At 39.4% G+C, this 19521-nt stretch overlaps 1 protein-coding gene across 1 annotated transcript in view; it reads right to left on the bottom strand.

Annotated features, from left to right (window-relative positions):
- The window catches only part of LOC129770165 (mRNA-capping enzyme), a 56162-nt gene extending 37519 nt beyond the window's left edge, over nucleotides 1–18643 (bottom strand). The window contains exons 1-2 of the mRNA XM_055772828.1: nucleotides 18314–18643; nucleotides 17848–18256 (exon numbers count right to left, since the gene is read on the bottom strand). Of these exons, the coding sequence (XP_055628803.1) occupies nucleotides 17848–18256; nucleotides 18314–18496 (592 nt within the window). The 5' untranslated portion in view covers nucleotides 18497–18643. The remainder of the gene's footprint in view (nucleotides 1–17847; nucleotides 18257–18313) is intronic.
- Between the last annotated feature and the right edge of the window lie 878 nt (nucleotides 18644–19521).

The following is a 19521-nucleotide window of genomic DNA, read 5'->3' as shown; positions in this document are numbered from 1 at the left end:
ATTTTTCGTGAGGACATCGACAAGACAACATCGTTGCCTAACGTGCTGGAGGAGGTGGATGGCGAAGGATCGACACATACACGCGCAGAACTCTTTCCGTTAGGATGCCATTCAGCATCGAGAAAGTTCCGGAAAGATCTAATCATTGCTGAAAAATAATCTGCCAGTTCCTTTGGGAATTTTCAAAATATATTCATGTGAAAGAGTTTATTTTAATGTTTTCTATCCATGTAACACTGTGACCAAATACATTAGGTTTTGTGATTTTTCAATCAATCGCAATCAACAGGATAGCTTCTGAAGATTATTCTTCCCCATCAGTAGGATATTTCCGTATCCAATATTGGATGCATAAAACCTTGTGCCTCCAACGTAACGCTCTCGTTTTCGAAGTTCTCCAAATATTCATTCATTCAGAATGAATTCAGATTCAACTTCATACAAATGATCTCTAAATCAACGATAGTCCTACGTCACCCTTGCGGTTATACCATAGATATAACCCACTTCCTGTTTTTAATATCCAATTTCCGTGATATAATATTTCTCCGAACGAAATAAAAACAAACGAAGTCAAAGTCACGTAAATGTTTACTCCTGCGATTTGAAAACATTCGATGAAAAGTGGAACGAAGAGTTACCAGATGATTTTTAAAAAAAGTCTGTAAAAATATGTGAAAGTCTATTAAAAATGTGGAAATGTCTGTAAAAGTGTGCGGATCTGTAGAAATGTCTTTTAACGTTAAGTTTTCCAGATTCATTGATGCTTTGTACATCGCGATGCTCGTGAGATTGTCTTTTGTATTATATATTATTGTATATTTTGTATATGTACATCTTTCATATATACAGCCATTCCATGCCAAACCGATATAGTGGTTCTCAGATTTCGATGAAAAGTGGTAGTTTTCTTCTTTATCGCAAAGCATTTGACCCTTTTTTTATTTTTTCGTTAGGGTGACCATTTCCATTTTAGAGTGGTCCGAAAAATCATTTTCCCCAGTTTTTCCCAAAACTAACATTTTTCAGAAATCCTTTACTTTTGAATCACTGAACCGATTTAGATTATCGGTATATATAATTGAGGCCAATGAGCTGGCTTTTCATTAAAATATAATATATTGAAATTGCAAAAAAAAAGGATTTTGTTTTCGTAATTATCGATTGTAGTTTTTTTTATTATTTTCATGGCGTTGGACTAGAGCTATATATTTTTTATACTTTTCTAGAAAGCTGCGGATGTTATACATAACATATCTCGATTTCAGAGAAGCTTTTTTTACGTTTTTGAGATATGATTTTTAAGGTAAACTGGTGGTCCGAAAAATAATTTTTCCCCTTGAGCACCACTTTATTTGCATGAAATGACTGTATACTGTATATACAGTAGTTTACATTTAATGCGACATTTAGCAAATTGAACAGACCTGTAATGCGGCACGTTGTGGGCAGAATACCACAAATACAATAAAATGAAGACAGCTCAAAAGGGACCTTTCCTTCATTGGATTTTGGGATAAGCAACAGATTTAGTCTTCCATTTTTATTTAAATAGATAGATAAAAGATATAGGAATGCGTTGTTTTGTCTGAAAATCCATTTCCACTTTCGAACAACGGTCAACTTCGCTAGCGCATATATTGAATGGACTAAAAACGCGTATCATGTTGTAATTTTCGGTCATATGGGAATTCATTTGTCAGAATTTTTTGACATTCCTTCTGAGTTTTCCGGAAACTTTCCGATTTTGCTCTCCATTATAATGGTCTACAGGAAGAGACGAACACAACAAAATAAAGAAGGCTAAAATCGGATCATCCCTCCTTCGAGGCCCGCTTACGAACATATTTGGCCTTACATTTTCATTTATATAGATAGATATAGGCTAACAGTGCGAGGTTGAAGGGATGCTCAAGGACTGGGATGAAACGGTTTCCGTTTTCGCTCGGATGTAGTCAATCTCAATATTACTCAAAGTTGTTCAATTAACCCTTTCATTACGGCAGTGTGCTCCGCCACAGTGCTACACGGAATACTGCGCCGAAAAGTATGCACATCGCGCTGGTGTGATCGAAGAGCAGTATGAATTTCATGACGTCTAAAGACGACGCTTGTACACACAGCTCGTCACGCGGATGTCGTTTATAGACGACGCTCGTAACGAAAGGGTTAAAGCTTTGAGAATCAACCCATTGTCGTTTGCTAAAAGATACCACTCTAGTAGAGTCATTTTAAGGGAATTAGCGACGCACATGCTGCACCGTATGTTTGCTAAAAAATGATTCGCTTGGCGGCGGCAGCGCTAATTCGGTTTACTTGGTTTGTCGTCGGCTGTTCTCGATATTCTCTGAAAATTACAATTACACGTTTTACCAATCTTATCGATAGTTCTCAGAGGTTCTCGACTCTGTTCCCTCACTGTCATGAAATTTTGAAGTATAGTATAGATACATTTAAAGCAATTTTGACGTAGGACGTCAAAATTGCTTTAAATGTATCTATACTAGACGTAGGACTACGTCTTTCATTTCTATACCGGGGTGTAAAATCAAAGTTTTGAAAACGAAAGCGTTACGCCGGAGACCGAGATTTTGAGCGTTAATAGCTCCTAAACAGTTGAACGAAATGGTATGATTAACACTTCATTCGAAAGATAAAATGTCTACGCGTTATATACCTGTTACTTTTTGATCCAAAAACTTGTTTCAATAGTCTTAAAATTGCTTTCAAAACAGGCTATTGAAATCACCAATCGGTATATAAGCGAGCGCCGCTCGGAAATCCACTCAGTTCAAATTGAACAGCGATTGGAGCATGTTGTCGCTGTTGTGGTGAAGTTCTTCGTTTATCATGAAAGCGCGGATGAACGGTGTCACCAAGAGCCTGTTTGTGCACCTTAGGCCGAAAGGGAATCCATCAGGAGGAGAGTGATGCCACAAACGGTTCCGCTTGAAACATGCGAGCAGCCAACACACACACACATACACGCGCGGAACTATTTTCGTTTGGGTGCCATTCAGCATCGAGAAATTTCCGGAAAGATTCAATCGTTGTTGAAAAATAATCTGCCAGTTCCCCTGAAAACTGAAAAATATATTCATGCGAAAGAGTTCATTTTAATGTTTTCTATCCATGTAACACTGTGACCAAATATTTTTCAATTAAGTGCTATTAACAGGTGGTTATCGAGTTAGCATTAACCACTGGTGGGCTTCGAGTATCGAGGAAAATCGGGAAAGAACTAATCGTTGCTGAAAAATACTCTGTCAGTTCCCCTGGGAATTGAAAAATACATTGATGGGAAAGAGTTTATTTGAATGTTTTCTATCCATATCACAATGCAACCAAATACATTTGGTTTTGTGATTTTTCAATCGATCGCAATTAACAGGAAAGCTTCTGAAAATTATTCTTTTTCGGCGAGGAATCAAGGGATCGAGCGATTCATTACCTAGCCTGACCTAACCTGAAAGACATGCAGTTTGTTTGGAACTGTGAGGTAGGGCAGAAAAGTCAGGAGGCAGGAGGAGGATAAGAGAAGGTGACCAAGAGAGTATCAGCATCGATAAACGGTTCCCCGGGAAGACATCGAAGCAGCCGCCACACACACACACATACACGCACGGATTTTTTTTCGTTTGGATGCCATTCAGCATCGAGAAAATTCCGGAAAGATTCAATCGTTGCTGAAAAATAATCTGCCAGTTTCCCTGGGAATTGAAAAATACATTCACGTGAAAAAGTTTATTTTAATGTTTCCTATCCATGTAAAACTGCAACCAAATACAGTTGGTTTTGTGATTTTACAATCAAGTGCAATTAACAGGTGGTTATCAAGTTAGCATTAACCACTGGTGGTGGACTTCGAGAAGAATCCGGAATGATGTCATCGTTACTGCTAAAAAATCTGCCAGTTCCCTTGGAATTGAAAATTATGTTCAAGCGGAAGAGTTTATTTTAATGTTTTCTATCCACATAGTACTGCTGCGATCGAATACATTTGGTTTTGTGATTTTTCAATCAAGTGCAACTAATTAGCAGGAAAGCATCTGAAGATTATTCTCCCCCATCAGTAGAATATTTTCGTATCGAATACAGTTCGAAAATGTTTCGCATCGCGAAAATCATATAATTTTCAATTATTGCTCAGTCGCCGAAAGTTTCAAACTCAAAGAGTTCATTCGCCTATAGTTTGCCTTCCAAATTTCCATCGTAAACCACACCTTCTTTCGATTCAGTCACGGACAAAAAGCATACTTAAGCGATATTGTGGTGGTGAAACGCAGTCATTTTTCGTGAGGACATCGACAAGACAACATCGTTACTGAACGAGTTGAACGAGCTGGACGAGCTGGACGAGCTGGACGGCGAGGGATCAAGGGATTCATTATCATTAAGAGAAGAGGAAACGACCGAGAGAATACCAGCATCGAAAATTGGTTCCGCTTGAGACATCGGAGCAACCGTCACACACACACATACACGCGCGCAACTCTTTACATTTGCTGATTATCGAGAAGAATCCGGAAAGATATCGCTGCTGCAAAATAATCTGCCAGTTCCTCTTGGCAGATATAAAAACATGCAAGCGAAAGAGCTCTCGTTTTCGAAGTGCCTCAAATATTCATTTAGTCATTCATTCAGAATGGATTCAGATTCAACTTCAAACAAATGATCACTGAATCAACGATAGTCCTACGTCACCATTGCGGTTATACCATAGATATAACCCACTTCCTGTTGTTTCGAATTTCAAAACATTATTCCTCCTCCATGGGGCGCTAATAAATTTGTCTCTAAGATACTGCATTGTACAAATAAGTCAGTGCAAATCATAGTTATTTAACGTTTACCGAGAGATTTCCTTTTAATTTTCTTATGATTCGATTATCCGGAAAATTCGATCATCCAGAGTGAGAATAAAATCAACATTCCGTTTCATCTCTAGTCGAGAGTGAGCAGTCTGAGAAACTGATCATCCATTGCAGACCATTGGACAAAACGATTTCTTCGAAGATTTGGTGTTTTTGCGAAAGCCATCAAAGTCCAGCGCGGATACAACCAGGTTACAAAACTAGAGGGACGAGATCTAGCTTCATGAGGATGCATCGTATGCCTTTTCGAAATTTACAACAAATCAGTCTAGCCAGCAAGTAATCAACCATCCCCTCTTGGATGATGCCTACACACGCTATTAATGATTTTTTCACACGCTACCAATGATAAATCATTGATTTTTGATACAAGTTATCTCAAAAGCTTATTTCAATAAGTGCGATCGTTTGCCCCATAGGCTGCGAACTTGTGCCTCCACTATTGGACAAAAATCCGCTTTTGACAATTTGTATTATAATAAATATTGGACAAGCAAAATTCGAAGCATTTATAGATTGCGTTTCGAAGGTTATATACAGTTACTATTTAGTAAGCAAACTGAACGCTATTGGCTTTCCTTCTAAAAGTTATTAGACGACAACTGTTAGGTGCGCACCTGCGAGCATTAGCACATCGAAAAGTTATATTTTCATCGCATCGCATTTTTGCCTTGCGATTCAATTCTTTTCTGAGAGCGACACCACTCTATCACAAAGCGATTCGATCCAAAGCTCCGAGGCTAAGCATCCAATCGGATCTGGAAACGAAAATAAAGCGACGGCAGAAACTAACGAACGAATCATAAAATGATACAAGCAAGCATCGATGAACACGCGCACAGATACCAAACGATGACTCTCACGCGAGCTTCATTCAGTGTTTTCATTGACACGTCAGTTTTCTGTTTCATGAGTGATTTAAACATATTATTGTGAGCGTTGAATGAATCAAATAAGAGAATTGAACGAGCGCTCGTTGATACGATTGGAACCATCCTTGGTTTTAATAATTATTTTTGTTTGTGTTTGCGATCGTTTAATGATGTTTGTGAGGAGTTTGATTTACTTTGACCAAAAATGTATTTAGTGTTAGAATAAGAAATTTAAATCAACTTATTATATAAGTAAACAGTCTGTACGACGTTGTCGAAGATGGTGAATAATAAATAACGATTCTAAGGTCTATAGAAAATAACGGATGTACTTTTTTCCACTCCGAAACTTTCGACACAGAGGTCCCTCGCTCATTAAGTTCATTATTTCTATAATTCGCGAGAAGTCCTCTTCACATCACTGATATTCAGCAAATTTCGAGCGAGATGAACTCAGATGTCAGTCAGATGTTGATGTTCCATTTGGGAAGAGTTGATGCTTTGTGCATTTCTTTGTGATTGCAAAGTGTAGGATCTGGGTGCACTGAACGAACAATATGATGAATTTATCAACACGCTGCATGGGAACAAATGCGAATACAGCGAATACACGGGAATAATCTGTTGTCTGTGAATTATAATACCGGAGTACCGAGTACGGAGTACCGGTGAATTTCTTCGTTTTTTTTTCAAAAATGATTGCTTTATTCTGCAAAAATGGTTACAAATTTAATATTCAAAGTCACAACCTTTTCCCATCTTTCTGGCAATTCACGGATCCCTTCGCGGAAATAATCAGCCGGTTTGTCGGCTAACCACAAATCGATCCAATTTTTGACTTCTTAAAAATTGGAGAAGTACTGGTCAACCAGGCCATGTTGCATCGATCGAAAAAGGTAATAATCGGACGGAGCAAGGTCTGGAGAATACGGCGGGTGGGATAGGACCTCCCATTTCAACGTTTCCAAGTATGTTGTGACCGGTTTCGCGACCTGCGGCCGAGCATTGTCGTGCTGCAAAATAACTTAATCGTGTCTTTGCTCGTATTATGGCCGTTTGCCCGACGTTTAGGATTGTCGTAATGGACCCACTTTTCATCACCAGTAATGATTCGATGCAAAAAACCTTTTCTTTAATGCCGTTGGAGCAGATGTTCGCACGTGAAAAAATGGCGTTCGAGGTCTCGTGGCTCAACTCATACGGCACCCAATGTTTCGGATCATTCCAGTTGCTTTTAAACGATTCGATGTGGTTTGCTGAGCTACTCCAAGTGTTTCTGCAATTTCTTGTTGAGGTCTTGTTGAAGGATCTTGATCGAATAAAGCCTCTAATTCTACATCTTCAAACTTTTTTGGCGGTCCGAAACGTTCTTCGTCTTCCAAGTTAAAATTATCATTTTTAAACCGTGCAAACCACGTCTGACACGTTCGCTCAGTTGGAGCTTGGTCAACATAAACTTCCATCGAAATGCGATGACTTTTCGCACTTTTTTCTTCATATTGAAGTAATAAAGTGACACTCCCCGCAAAAACACTCTCGTTGGTGCTAAATTCGACTCGAATATGTCGAATTTCGAATATAGTGGCAAAACACTATGTTGTTTACGCTTTATCTTGTTGACATATACTGAAAAAAAAGCGCAATGATACTAGCTTTCCAACGAATGCCTGGAAATCTGGAATAATGGAATAATAATCAAGTTACGCCATCTGTTGTTAAAACCGAAGAAACATACCGGTACACCTAATTGAATTACGTGTTGTTTTATTTGCCGCTCAAGAAGAAATCTGAACTCTACAATTTGGCGACGGGGGAGGAAACGAGATATGTATTGGAAAATTAAATTACGGAAAGAAAAACCGAGGAAATCGAAAAATAATTTCAACTCTTCGATTTGGTTTGTAGTTGAAAAACATGGCGTCTTAGGAATAGCTGTAGTCGATAAATAAGTGTTGGTTTTTTTTCCTTCCGGCTGTTGAAGGTGGAATATTATTGAGAAGAATTAAAAAAGAAATATTGTGTTTACATTTCCTGGAAAAGGTGAAAAGGTTATGAAATTGATGTTAAAGCGAAAAGATGGTTTATCAAGTTTGGTTGGAAAATTATCATGAAATTCGAGTTAAACGATTTTGAGGAATAGTGAGAAGTTCAAGTGTTGAATTGTGCAGACTATTTTATTTCATTTTGAAATCAAATGAGGTAGTGGAAAGAGATATTATGATTGAAATGGCAGAATTGGGATTTTCCATACGTGATAAGAGATTGAAGACGATTCGCCACCTTATGAAGAACATATTTCATGGAGGATGCATTTCAAATTCGTGGAGGATTAATTCCGATTAACAAGAGCAAAAAATAACAAAATTTTGAGAAACAAATTTCGATTTTTTTTCACTGCAGTCGATAGTGTATTCACAGGCGATTGAAATAGCAGTGCTATTAACGAATTCGAGATCGTGAAGGTCGATCAAGAATATGAGAGATGAATGGGTCTGATTCTCGAATACACTTCACGGTGATAACGTAATGAAGCGTATCCGCGAAGACAACGGTACGGTGTGATGGATACGGAATTATTTTCCCACTGATACTCATCATTATAATATCAAATTATCTTTAGATAAAATTTTTGTATGAAATTATTTTACCACAAGTAGAAAATAAAGTTTTTCATTCACATTGAACACTAATTTGAAACGAAGAAGTTAATTTTAATTGACAATTTTTATTTGAAAAGTGCTCATACTGCCTGAAAACCCATTATTATCTTTGACGCTTCACTAACTCGCAAAACGTAGTTCAATGGCGTGCCGTTCATTTCGTTTACACCGTGACACCGTACATATTTCGTATTCGAAATCATGTGAATGGTCAAGACTGAAATAATGTGAATTGTTTATAATCGTGAGGGTCGATCTGAAAAAAAAGTTTATTATGATCGTGACGATCGATCGAAAACTTGAATCGATTATGATCAAGAACATAAGAGTTGTGTATGATCGTGAGGGTCGATCGGAATCATGTGAATTGTTATTGACCGTGATCTGAATTATAAAGGTTGAAAGTGACCGTGAGGGTCGAATAATATTCTCAGGGTTGTAGAAGGTCGTGAGGGGAAAAAACAGGAAGTGGGTTATATCTATGGTATAACCGCAAGGGTGCGTAGGACTATCGTTGATTTAGAGATCATTTGTATGAAGTTGAATCTGAATTCATTCTGAATGAATGAATATTTGGAGAACTTCGAAAACGAGAGCGTTACGTTGGAGGCACAAGGTTTTATGCATCCAATATTGGATACGGAAATATCCTACTGATGGGGAAGAATAATCTTCAGAAGCTATCCTGTTGATTTCGATTGATTGAAAAATCACAAAACCTAATGTATTTGGTCACAGTGTTACATGGATAGAAAACATTAAAATAAACTCTTTCATATGAATGTAATTTTAAATTCCCAGAGGAACTGGCAGATTATTTTCAGTAACGATTAGATATTTCCACATTTTCCTCGATACTGGAAGCCCACCAGTGGTTAATGCTAACTCGATAACCATCTGTTAATAGCACTTGATTGAAACATATTTGGTCACAGTGTTACATGGATAGAAAACATTCAAATAAACTCTTTCACATGAATGTATTTTTAAATTCCTAGAGGAACTGGCAGATTATTTTCCGGATCTTTCCCGATCCAAACGGAAAGAATTCCGTGCGTGTATGTGTGTGTGTGTAGCGGCTGCTTCGAGATCTTCCCGGGGAACCGTTTGTAGCATCACTCTCCTCCTGATGGATTCCCTTCTGGCCTAAGGTGCACAAACAGGCTCTTGGTGACACCGTTCATCCGCGCTTTCATGATAAATGAAGAGCTTCACCACAACAGCGACAACATGCTCCAATCGCTGTTCAATTAGAACTGAGTGGATCTCCGAGCGGCGCTCGCTTATATACCGATTGGTGATTTCAATAGCCTATTTTGAAAGCAAATTTAAGACTATTGAAACAAGTTTTTGGATCAGAAAGTAACAAGTATAGAACGCGTAGACATTTTATCTTTCGAATGAAGTGTTTATCATACCATTTCGTTCAGTTGTTTAGGAGCTATTAACACTCAAAATCTCGGTCTCCGGCGTAACGCTTTCGTTTTCGAAACTTTGATTTTACACCCCGGTATAGAAATGAAAGACGTAGTCCTACGCCAAAAGGAAGTGTGGTGACCCTATTCAATAAGTCGTCCTAGCACCTGGCTGCACTGCAAGTGCAGCAAAGTCAGTCTAAGAGTATCCTCACGTATGTAAACACATGTACAGATATACAGTTAAATTTAATTGATTTATTTCGTCGCGTTATTTGCTCCTCGTCATTTCCGACCCACATTTGGTGACCTCGACGTGATTGAAACGGACTCTAGTCGAAAAAAACGCTAAAACTAAATCGACAATCGAATAATTTTGCTTTTTTCCGAAGCAATAAACAAAATGGTGGACCCAACTCCAGCGCAGCAAAATATTGCAGCAGTGGCAATTAAGGCGGCGGTGACACTGGATGCAGAAAAGTGGTCGTACGAATTGTATGCAATAGTGAAGCTAAACAACCACATTGAGTTGTATTGGTGTGGTTACATTGCTTCCCCCTTGCTTCGTTCGTATTCGTCAGCTTCTATCGAACAAAATTGTTTGTTTCTATTCGTACAATCAAATTTTCGTGCGTACTCCTATCCAAAGTAACCTTAGCCTAAGTTGCCAGATTTCTGGAAGAACGATCCACACATGTGGTTCGCACAGGCGGAGGCGCAATTCCATCTGGCACAGGTTACGAAAGATGAAACAAAATTTTGGCACATCATTGCAAAAATAGATCAGTCCGTAATATGCCACGTCTCGGACTTAGTGTCAAATCCTCCACTTGAAAATAAATACGATGCAGTTAAAGATCGACTGATTGCTCGTTTTGCTCTTTCGCCACAGGCGCGACTCGAACAATTACTTGGTTCTTGCGATTTGGGTGATCTTCGACCCACACATCTTCTCGCCCAGATGCAGGAAAGCTCCACGGGATTGAACGTCGACGATGCGTTAATGAAGATGCTATTCCTCCAAAGGATGCCGCAAAATGTTCGAGTGGTACTGAGCATAAGTGATGGAAGTTCGCAGAAACTAGCAGAAATGGCCGATAAAATGATCGATTCATCTACGGTCACTACCGCAGCTGTTCAGATTCCAGCTCAACCCACTGGACAGAATGCTGATTACACCAATCTGAAGGAAGAAATTGAAGTTCTTAGGGTGGGTTTAGACTAGGGATATATTCAAGTGAAGAAATATGAGTTTTATAGAAATCGCATGAACCGTTTACACTAGCGCGAACTTATATAATGAATATATTCATATTTTCGGTGAATTTATTCACCTCAAGTAAAACTGCATCCAACTTTAGTGATTTATCACAAGTGAGAAATTCACCAGCGTTTACATATGCCTGAATTTATTCTATTCAAAGTGGTTATATATACCTCGAAGAAATGTATCATATATCCTCACCCGTTTACATCTATTTTCGCGTGAATAAATCCATCTATAGCTATAGATCTCCTTAATGTAAACACGCCATTACAGCCGAAATTCGACGCCTCAAGACTACCCCAATACGAAATCGTAGTAGATCTTCTTCAAACTCGAGACCCCGTGGCGAAGACCACCGTAAATATGGCAATCGAGCAGATCTTTGCAGAGAGCCTTGTTCATTCACACGTCAAAAAAACAAGTTGGTTGCCCGCCTGAATGGGCACAGGTGGGTAGCACTGTCCAAAGCCGCCGACTCGTAATTTTCGACAAAACAAGCAAGATTCGTTTCCTCATCGACACAGGCTCGGATGTGTCCATCATTCCAGCGACAAGACAGGATAGAGCAGGAGCAACAGTTTCGTTTTCTCTACATGCAGCAAATGGAACAAAAATACAGACCTATGGGAGTAAATTTATCGCAGTGGATCTCGGCCTTCGACGAAGTTTCAAGTGGCGCTTCCTAGTGGCAGATGTAAATATTGCCATCATTGGTGCGGATTTGCTAGCACATTTTGGATCGCTAGTGAATATAAAAATGAGTGGGTTATATCTATGATATAACCGCAAGGTTCACGTGGAACTACCTTAGCTTAGCAATCATTCGTTTGTATTGAATCAATTCTTGATTGAATGAAACAGTTTCCAAATTCAATTGAGTTCAATATATTTGCTCTGTGAGTGAAAAAAATGAACAAATGCCGTGTAAAGTCAATTCATTTATTGTGATTGATTGTTCTTCGTTACAAGTAAATTTAATGACGGACCTTTTATGTTTGGTATGATGACTAGAACAAAATATATGTACGGAAGAATTATCAAACGTTTGATGAACCAGCCTAAGGCTGAAAATCTTTCCAATAAAGACAAAAAAAAATTATCAAACGATTATTTTATTTTACATTTCCCTCTGAAGTTTACATCCCAAAAGTGTACATACTTCTCGAATCTCGAATTTGCTTGAAACTGGGAAGTTCATTCGCTTCTAGTGGCTGCACGATTTTCCCAGGTTCCTAAGTTTAGAAGATCATGTTAGGACAGACATATTCCACTCTGCACAAAGGCAAGCGAGGACAAAAGTACTCGCAGTTTGCATTTATTTGCAGAGCCGATTTCCCCAGAAACCTCGGTTTTGAAGTCTGTGTTAGGGAAACACATTTCAATCGGAACAAAAATACTCCCGATTTGTATGAATTCGCAATGCCGATTTCCCCACGCTTCATGGATTTGAAGTCTGTGTTAGGGAAACACATTCCAGTCGGAACAAAAATACCCCCGACTTGCATGAATTTGAAATACCGATTTCTCCAGGCACCTTGGTTCAGAAATCTCTATTAGGGAACACATTTCGGTGGGAACAAAAGCTCCCCCTACTTTCGTGTGTTCTTTTTCTTCTTTTGGCTTTAAGACGGTTTAAACATTTCAGTTCACTCGCCTCTAGGCTCTTTCGTGTGTTTGCAATGTCGATTTCGCTGCTTGGTTTTAAAGTCTGTGTTAGGGAACATTTTTCGATGAGAACAAAAGTCCCCCTACTTTCATGTATTTGCAATGCCGATTTCCCCAAGGCTGCTTGGTTTTGATGGCTGTGTTAGGGAAACCATAAATCGGGCCAATCAAAACGATGCAGTTAGGGCGTTTAGATAACGCCTAATATTTTACAGTTATTTAATTGTGTATCTAATGAAAAACAACATTTTGTTAGTTGCGATAGATGCGTAGAAATATTTCCTATCAAGTGATGCAAACATTTCTCATATCCAGTACGAAATGTTCGAGCTATAAGCATTCGAAATCTTTCATTTTTTCCTGCATGTTCTGTGTTTAGGTTTTCATTTTACCCTCCATATATTCCGGTTAGACGTAGTCCCACGTCAAAAACCGGCTCTTGATTGACGAGACAACGAAACTACGAACTACTGGTTGTTTGTCGGAAGTCCCTCTCCATGGAATAACTGCGGTGGACGCTCAACATCCGTTTCGAGACTTGCTGACATCGTATCGAGAAATATTAATTCCGTCATCAATTCAACAGGAAGTTAAGCACGATGTCACACATCATATAATCACACGGTGGCATCAAAGCCGCGTCGTATGCATCCAGAAAAACTTCAAGCAGCAAAAAACGAATTCCAAACTATGTGCGAAATGGGAATATGTCGCCCTTCGAGCAGCAGCTGGGCAAGCCCTCTCCATTGTGTTCCCAAAAAAAGTGGTGAATGGAGGTTTGTGGGCGATTATCGGCGCTTGAATAAAGCTACAATCCTTGACAGGTACCCCGTACCTCACGTCCACGATCTTGTCAACAGATTCCAAGGTAAGATCATTTTCACTACGTTGGATCTTGTCAGAGCATATTATAATATTCCGATGGAAACTACAGATATTCCAAAAACGGCCGTCATCACTCCTTTCGGTCTGTATGAGTTTATGCGCATGCCCTTTGGCCTCTGCAATGCAAGTCAGACCTTCCAGCGGTTCATGCACAAACTTTTCGGAGATTTGGACTTCGTTATCGTGTTTATCGACGATATTTGTATAGCGTCAGCATGCATGGCTGAGCATAAGGAACACGTCAAAGTTGTCCTCGAACGCCTCAAGACATACGGTCTTGTAATAAATGCCGAAAAGTGTGTTTTTTCGAAACCGCAGGTAGAGTTTCTTGGATATTTGATTGATAAGGACGAAATATGTCCCATTGGATCACGTGTTCGCACTGTTCTTGAATATAAGATACCAACAGTGGTGAAGGATTTGCGCCGGTTCTTGGCATTGATAAATGTCTACAAACGTTTCGTACCACATGCTGCAGAAGTTCAAGAGCAGTTACGAAAGCTAATTCCTGACAATCGAAAAAACGACAACAGAAAAATTTCATGGGACAGAGAAACATCTCATTGTTTCGAACGATGCAAACAATCGCTAGCCGAAGCAACATGGCTCATGGTAGATGCATCTAACAGCGCTGCGGGCGCTGTGTTGCAACAATACGATGGTGGAAGCTGGAAACCCATTGGATTTTTCTCTCAAAAATTTTCTACTAGTCAAAAAAAGTACTCTACTTTTGGTAGAGAATTAACTGCTGCACATCTAGCAGTGAAATACTTCCGGCATTTAGTGGAAGGACGAGAATTCACAATTTTCACTGATCACTTCCCGCTGACTTGTGCTTTGGCCACGAATCCGAGTAGCCGTCTCCCCCACGAGGAGCGATATCTGGCATTCATAGCGGAATTCACAAGTGACATTCGCCACATAAGTGGAAAAAACAACATCGTTGCGGATGTTTTTTCTCGAGTTGATGCGGTAACAACTGGGATCGATTTCGATGCGATCGCTAAAGATCAACAAAATGACCAACAATTGAAAAAAATTCTGTCGTCGAAAAATTATTCCTTAAAACTCGAGCTCCGGACATTTACTCACCTGCGCTCACTGTTGGTTGTTGATGTATCTACTGACAAAAACCTTCGTCCTTATGTTCCAGAAAACCATCGAAACAGCGTAATGACACAACTTCATGGATTAGCTTATACAGGTGCTCGTGCAACAAAAAGGTTGATCACCGCTCGATTTTTTTGGCCCGGCATGAACAAAGATATCAACCAATTCGTGAGAACATGTCAACAGTGCCAATTATCAAAAGTAACAAGGCACACCGTAGCACCTTCATCATCTTTTGATATACCCAAAGCTCGCTTTCGGAACATCCACATCGATCTCGTTGGACCACTTGCTCCTTCTTGTGGAAATCGTTATTTGTTGACCATCATTGACCGTTACTCGCGATGGGCGGAAGCGATTCCACTTAGCGAAATGACTGCGCCAACCGTCGCTAAAGCCCTCTACGCAGGATGGATAGCTCGTTTTGGGACTCCAGAGACGATCACATCAGACCAAGGGAAGCAGTTTGAGTCAGATGTTTTCAAGGATCTCACACGATTGCTTGGTGTACATCATATAGTACCACTGCATACCACCCGCAGTCCAACGGAATTATCGAAAGATTTCACCGAACTCTAAAAGCATCCCTCATGTGTGCCGGTGGGCGGAATTGGCATGATCGGCTTCCTTTAGTACTACTAGGACTTCGCTCTGCTTACCGAGAAGACTTAAAATGTTCATCTGCAGAGTTGGTGTACGGTCATGCCCTCAGAATTCCGGGAGAATTCTACGACTATCCAACAACAAACATCGATCGTTCAGAGCTATCAAGTTTTCTACACAAAACATTCAGCGAGTTAAATGCACCAGTTACGATCCACCATGCGAAAGAAAAAGCGTTTGTACACCAAAAATTGAAAGATTGTAGCCATGTCTTTCTGCGAGTAGATTCGGTAAAGAAGCCGCTCCAACAACCATATGAGGGACTTTACGAGGTTTTAAAAAGGAATGGAAAATTTTTCGAAATCTCAATTCGAGGAAACAAGCATATCGTATCCATCGACCGTGTAAAACCAGCGTTCATATGCGATGGAGGCATCTCGCGTCATCCCCAGGACGACACTAAAACCGTAGTTACACAATCAGGACACAGAGTTCGTTTCTTAGTGTAACTGGAGGGGCATATGTGGTGACCCTATTCAATAAGTCGTCCTAGCACCTGGTCAGTCTAAAAGCTTTGGAGGCGAATGAACTGCAAAGTTTAAAGCCTCTTAAAAACAAAGAAACAAACAATCTAAAAGTATCCTCACGTATGTAAACACATGTACAGAAATAAAGTTAAATTTAATTGATTTATTTCGTCGCGTTATTTGCTCCTCCTCATTTCCGACCCTTCTTCTTCTTCTTGAATGGCGTTAACGTTCCTTGTGGAACTTTTGCCGTCTCAACCTATGAATTAATTAGCGTCATTTATTAATACTTAGTTGAGATTTCTTAAGCCAAATCACACGCCTTGAATGTATTCTGAGGGGCAAGCTCTAGAATACGCGTGACCACAGTGCAAGTCGAAGGAAATTTTTTTGACGAAAAATCCTCCGGCCAGAACGGGAATCGAACCCGAACACCCCGCATGATAATGTGAGACGCTAACCACTCGGCCACGGGTGCATTTCCGACCCACAGAAGAAATAAATTACTAAATGCGTCTTTCATGCGTACTGTAGGAGACGAATGTGTGGATGGTTTAGGTTTTTATATTCGTGAAAATTGAACTAATCAATTGATTCTTTCAAATTGATGATACGAGAATATTACGAAATCAAGACTGAAAAAAGGCTTGAAAAAGAACGACCGTTCGTTCACTCTTTTTGGCGAACTAGTTCTTTCGTATTGTTCGTGAACAGTTTGCCCATCTCTAGTACAACATTGAATTGGAATAAAATTTAGTCTCAATAAAGTCAATTCAATCGGATGTTCTTTCGATCGTTTCCTCCCTACGAAGTAAACCACGTTGTGTGTACTGTGCAAACTGAAAACCCCGTTTCTAGAAATATACCGAATCGTTGTTCCGAAACGAAGTTTGTGAAAGAAAATCTAAATTTAAATATAGTGATGGTCGATTCTTATCGATTCGATTTACATAATAGGGCCCAGTGTAGCCAAAAGTCTGTCGAATCGTTCTCCAAACAATTCAAGATCGGAATCAATGACGGAATGATCAATGAAGAGTGTGGCTTTCATCACAGTATATGTATATCAATGGCTATCGCTCTATGAGTTCAAAACCAAAGCAAACGAGTTGTTTTGAATTCATCCGTCATTCGATGCACCGTGTGAAATATTACGGATTACACATAAATAGTTGTTGGATTCAGGTTCTTCTCCATTTTGAAAGTCCAGTCTCAGTTCACGTAAAATACCCAATTCATTTTGGTGCCATCCATCGACACTTAAAGAATCCTGTTCCTGTGCAGAGAGATATTTCCCAGGCCTTCTTTAGATGCAAATAGATCTGATGCATGAGATCGTCCGAAGAACGTTGACGCCATGTAACGAGTTATCACCTTCGTCTCTTCTTCACCACTAAAAATCTGACACTCAGGCTTGTTTAAAGACGCCTGTACCAAATCAACGACAACGCAGCAACGACAACTATACAATGTTTCAGTGAGCTCAGAATTTAAATACGGAGCAATGTCAAACATCATCGTAGAGCCGATTTTATCGCGGCTTAGTAAGACCTTCTCTATGATCTGGCTGTTGTGAATAATTCTTCTCAATGTTTTTTTTTCAGCAGCGCCGTGGTCGTTACGTAACAAAATTCATTTTTTTATATTACTGAATAAATTCACGAGCCCCTATATATATCAAATACATATTTTTGGATCAACAACTTTCCAATAATTGCAATAATTTAAATTCCAACTAGTTTATATAGTAATCAAAAAATGACACGTGGTTGTAGGAAACGGTAAACGAATTGATCCCCTGCGTAATAAAAAATCAAAAATTGATTTTTACCATGATTGGTGGGGAAATGATTTTTAAGATTTTTCCAAGTAGAACTTTTACTTGTGGTAGAACTAAATATTCTCTATAGCTCGAAAGAAAACATAACTACAGCTACTACAGATAACATGAATAAACACACACACTAACCGTGGCACCAGTCAGGAAGCGGTGGTGCTGGCGGTGTATCTTCCTCATCGCCATAACGCCGGAACAGCTCCAATAAGTAATCTTGTTTGTAAATTCCAGGAGATCGAGCAATGGCAAATGCTGCCACAGCAGCCTCGACGGCACAGTCTTGTCTTTCGACCATGTACGAGACAATAAGAAAACCTGTGCGGTTGAAGCCATGAGTACAGTGGACCCCAACCGCATCCAATGGATGATCTCTACTAAACTCGTCCACGATTTCAATAAATGCATTCGTTTGTTCTCGTGTGGGAGTCTCGCCGTGGCCACGACATTGCAATTTCACGTACTGGCAACCGTGGTCTTCGATGTCAGCCCGATCATAGAAACGTTTCGTGTTGGTAAGATCAATCCACAATCCAATTTTAACCTACAATGGCACCAAATATAAACTGAATTTCAAACACTGCATAGCAATGTTACCCACCTTATACGTCTTCATTACGCTGAAAAGCATTTCTGGGTCAAACAAACAATCGATTGGCATTTGAGATTCAAACTCTTGCTTGAGTGGCGTTTTGAAAGCGAGAAATTTTTCGGCGATCAGCGTCTCCGATTTACGAGGACAATAGAGCCATCGGTTAGGTATCGGACCCGGACCACGAGACATTTCGAAAACAAAACCGATCGGCACTCCAAAATTGCTACCCTACCTATTTATCAGCAAAACTGCTGATGACTTTTTTGTATTATTTCTATCTCTGTAGCTACACTAAACTGACTGCTGGTACAAGGCGATTCTTTCAAATGTGTACATCAAGATGGGTATATGGTAGAATGGTCACCAAGATTAATTAAAGTATGTACCAAGATGAATAGAAAATATACTCAAGGTGAATATAAAGTATTACTAAGGTGAGCCCCAATAGTACATATAGAGGTGGAGCAGTAGGCGAAGTGTATCTGTATTGGCAAGCAATATATCGTGTCGTAATTATTTGCATTCAATATGGAATGTATATGGAAGAAATAAAACAATGTTGAAAGTACTCACGGTTGCATGATAATTTGAGCCGAAATTCCCATGAAATCATTCAATTGGTTGTTTTTTAACAGATGACAATTATATCGTGGCTTATTTCGATTATTCATGTGGTAAACAGGTCCAGAGAGCAGTCGTATGCTTAGTTCTCGAAAGCAGTAACATTTTCGGTGAAATTTTGATTAATGGGCAATTATTATCTCGCAACATACACACCAACACTGAGAGCCTTCGATACATCAACTTCATAACGGTAAAATAATGAAATTAGAGGAAACGTAGGGAAGTGAAAATGGCATATGGAAATATCAATTTTATCCGTCTTTTTCGACGTGATTTCACAAATATTCACTCCACGCTATCACATTAGCCTCATATTCAGCGGGAGTTCTACAAAAATGTACGTTTTTAATTGATAAATACTTCCTGAAAATAGCATTTTTACATGGATGCGGTGGGCAATCAAAGATAAACATATCGACTGACGTCATTATTTGCGAAATAGTTATGGCAGCGCATGCTATGACGCTCGAAACTCGACCATCTTCATTACCTTTTTTCCAGGACATTGACTGAAAACATCTCCGATTAGTTTATCTCATTCGAAATTATTCTGTTCCGGCATCGCGGGACGTGGTATTTCAACATTTTGC

This window comes from Toxorhynchites rutilus, chromosome 1 (assembly GCF_029784135.1).
Source record: "Toxorhynchites rutilus septentrionalis strain SRP chromosome 1, ASM2978413v1, whole genome shotgun sequence".
Lineage (NCBI taxonomy): Eukaryota > Metazoa > Arthropoda > Insecta > Diptera > Culicidae > Toxorhynchites > Toxorhynchites rutilus.
This window is presented reverse-complemented; position numbering and strand designations above follow the sequence as displayed.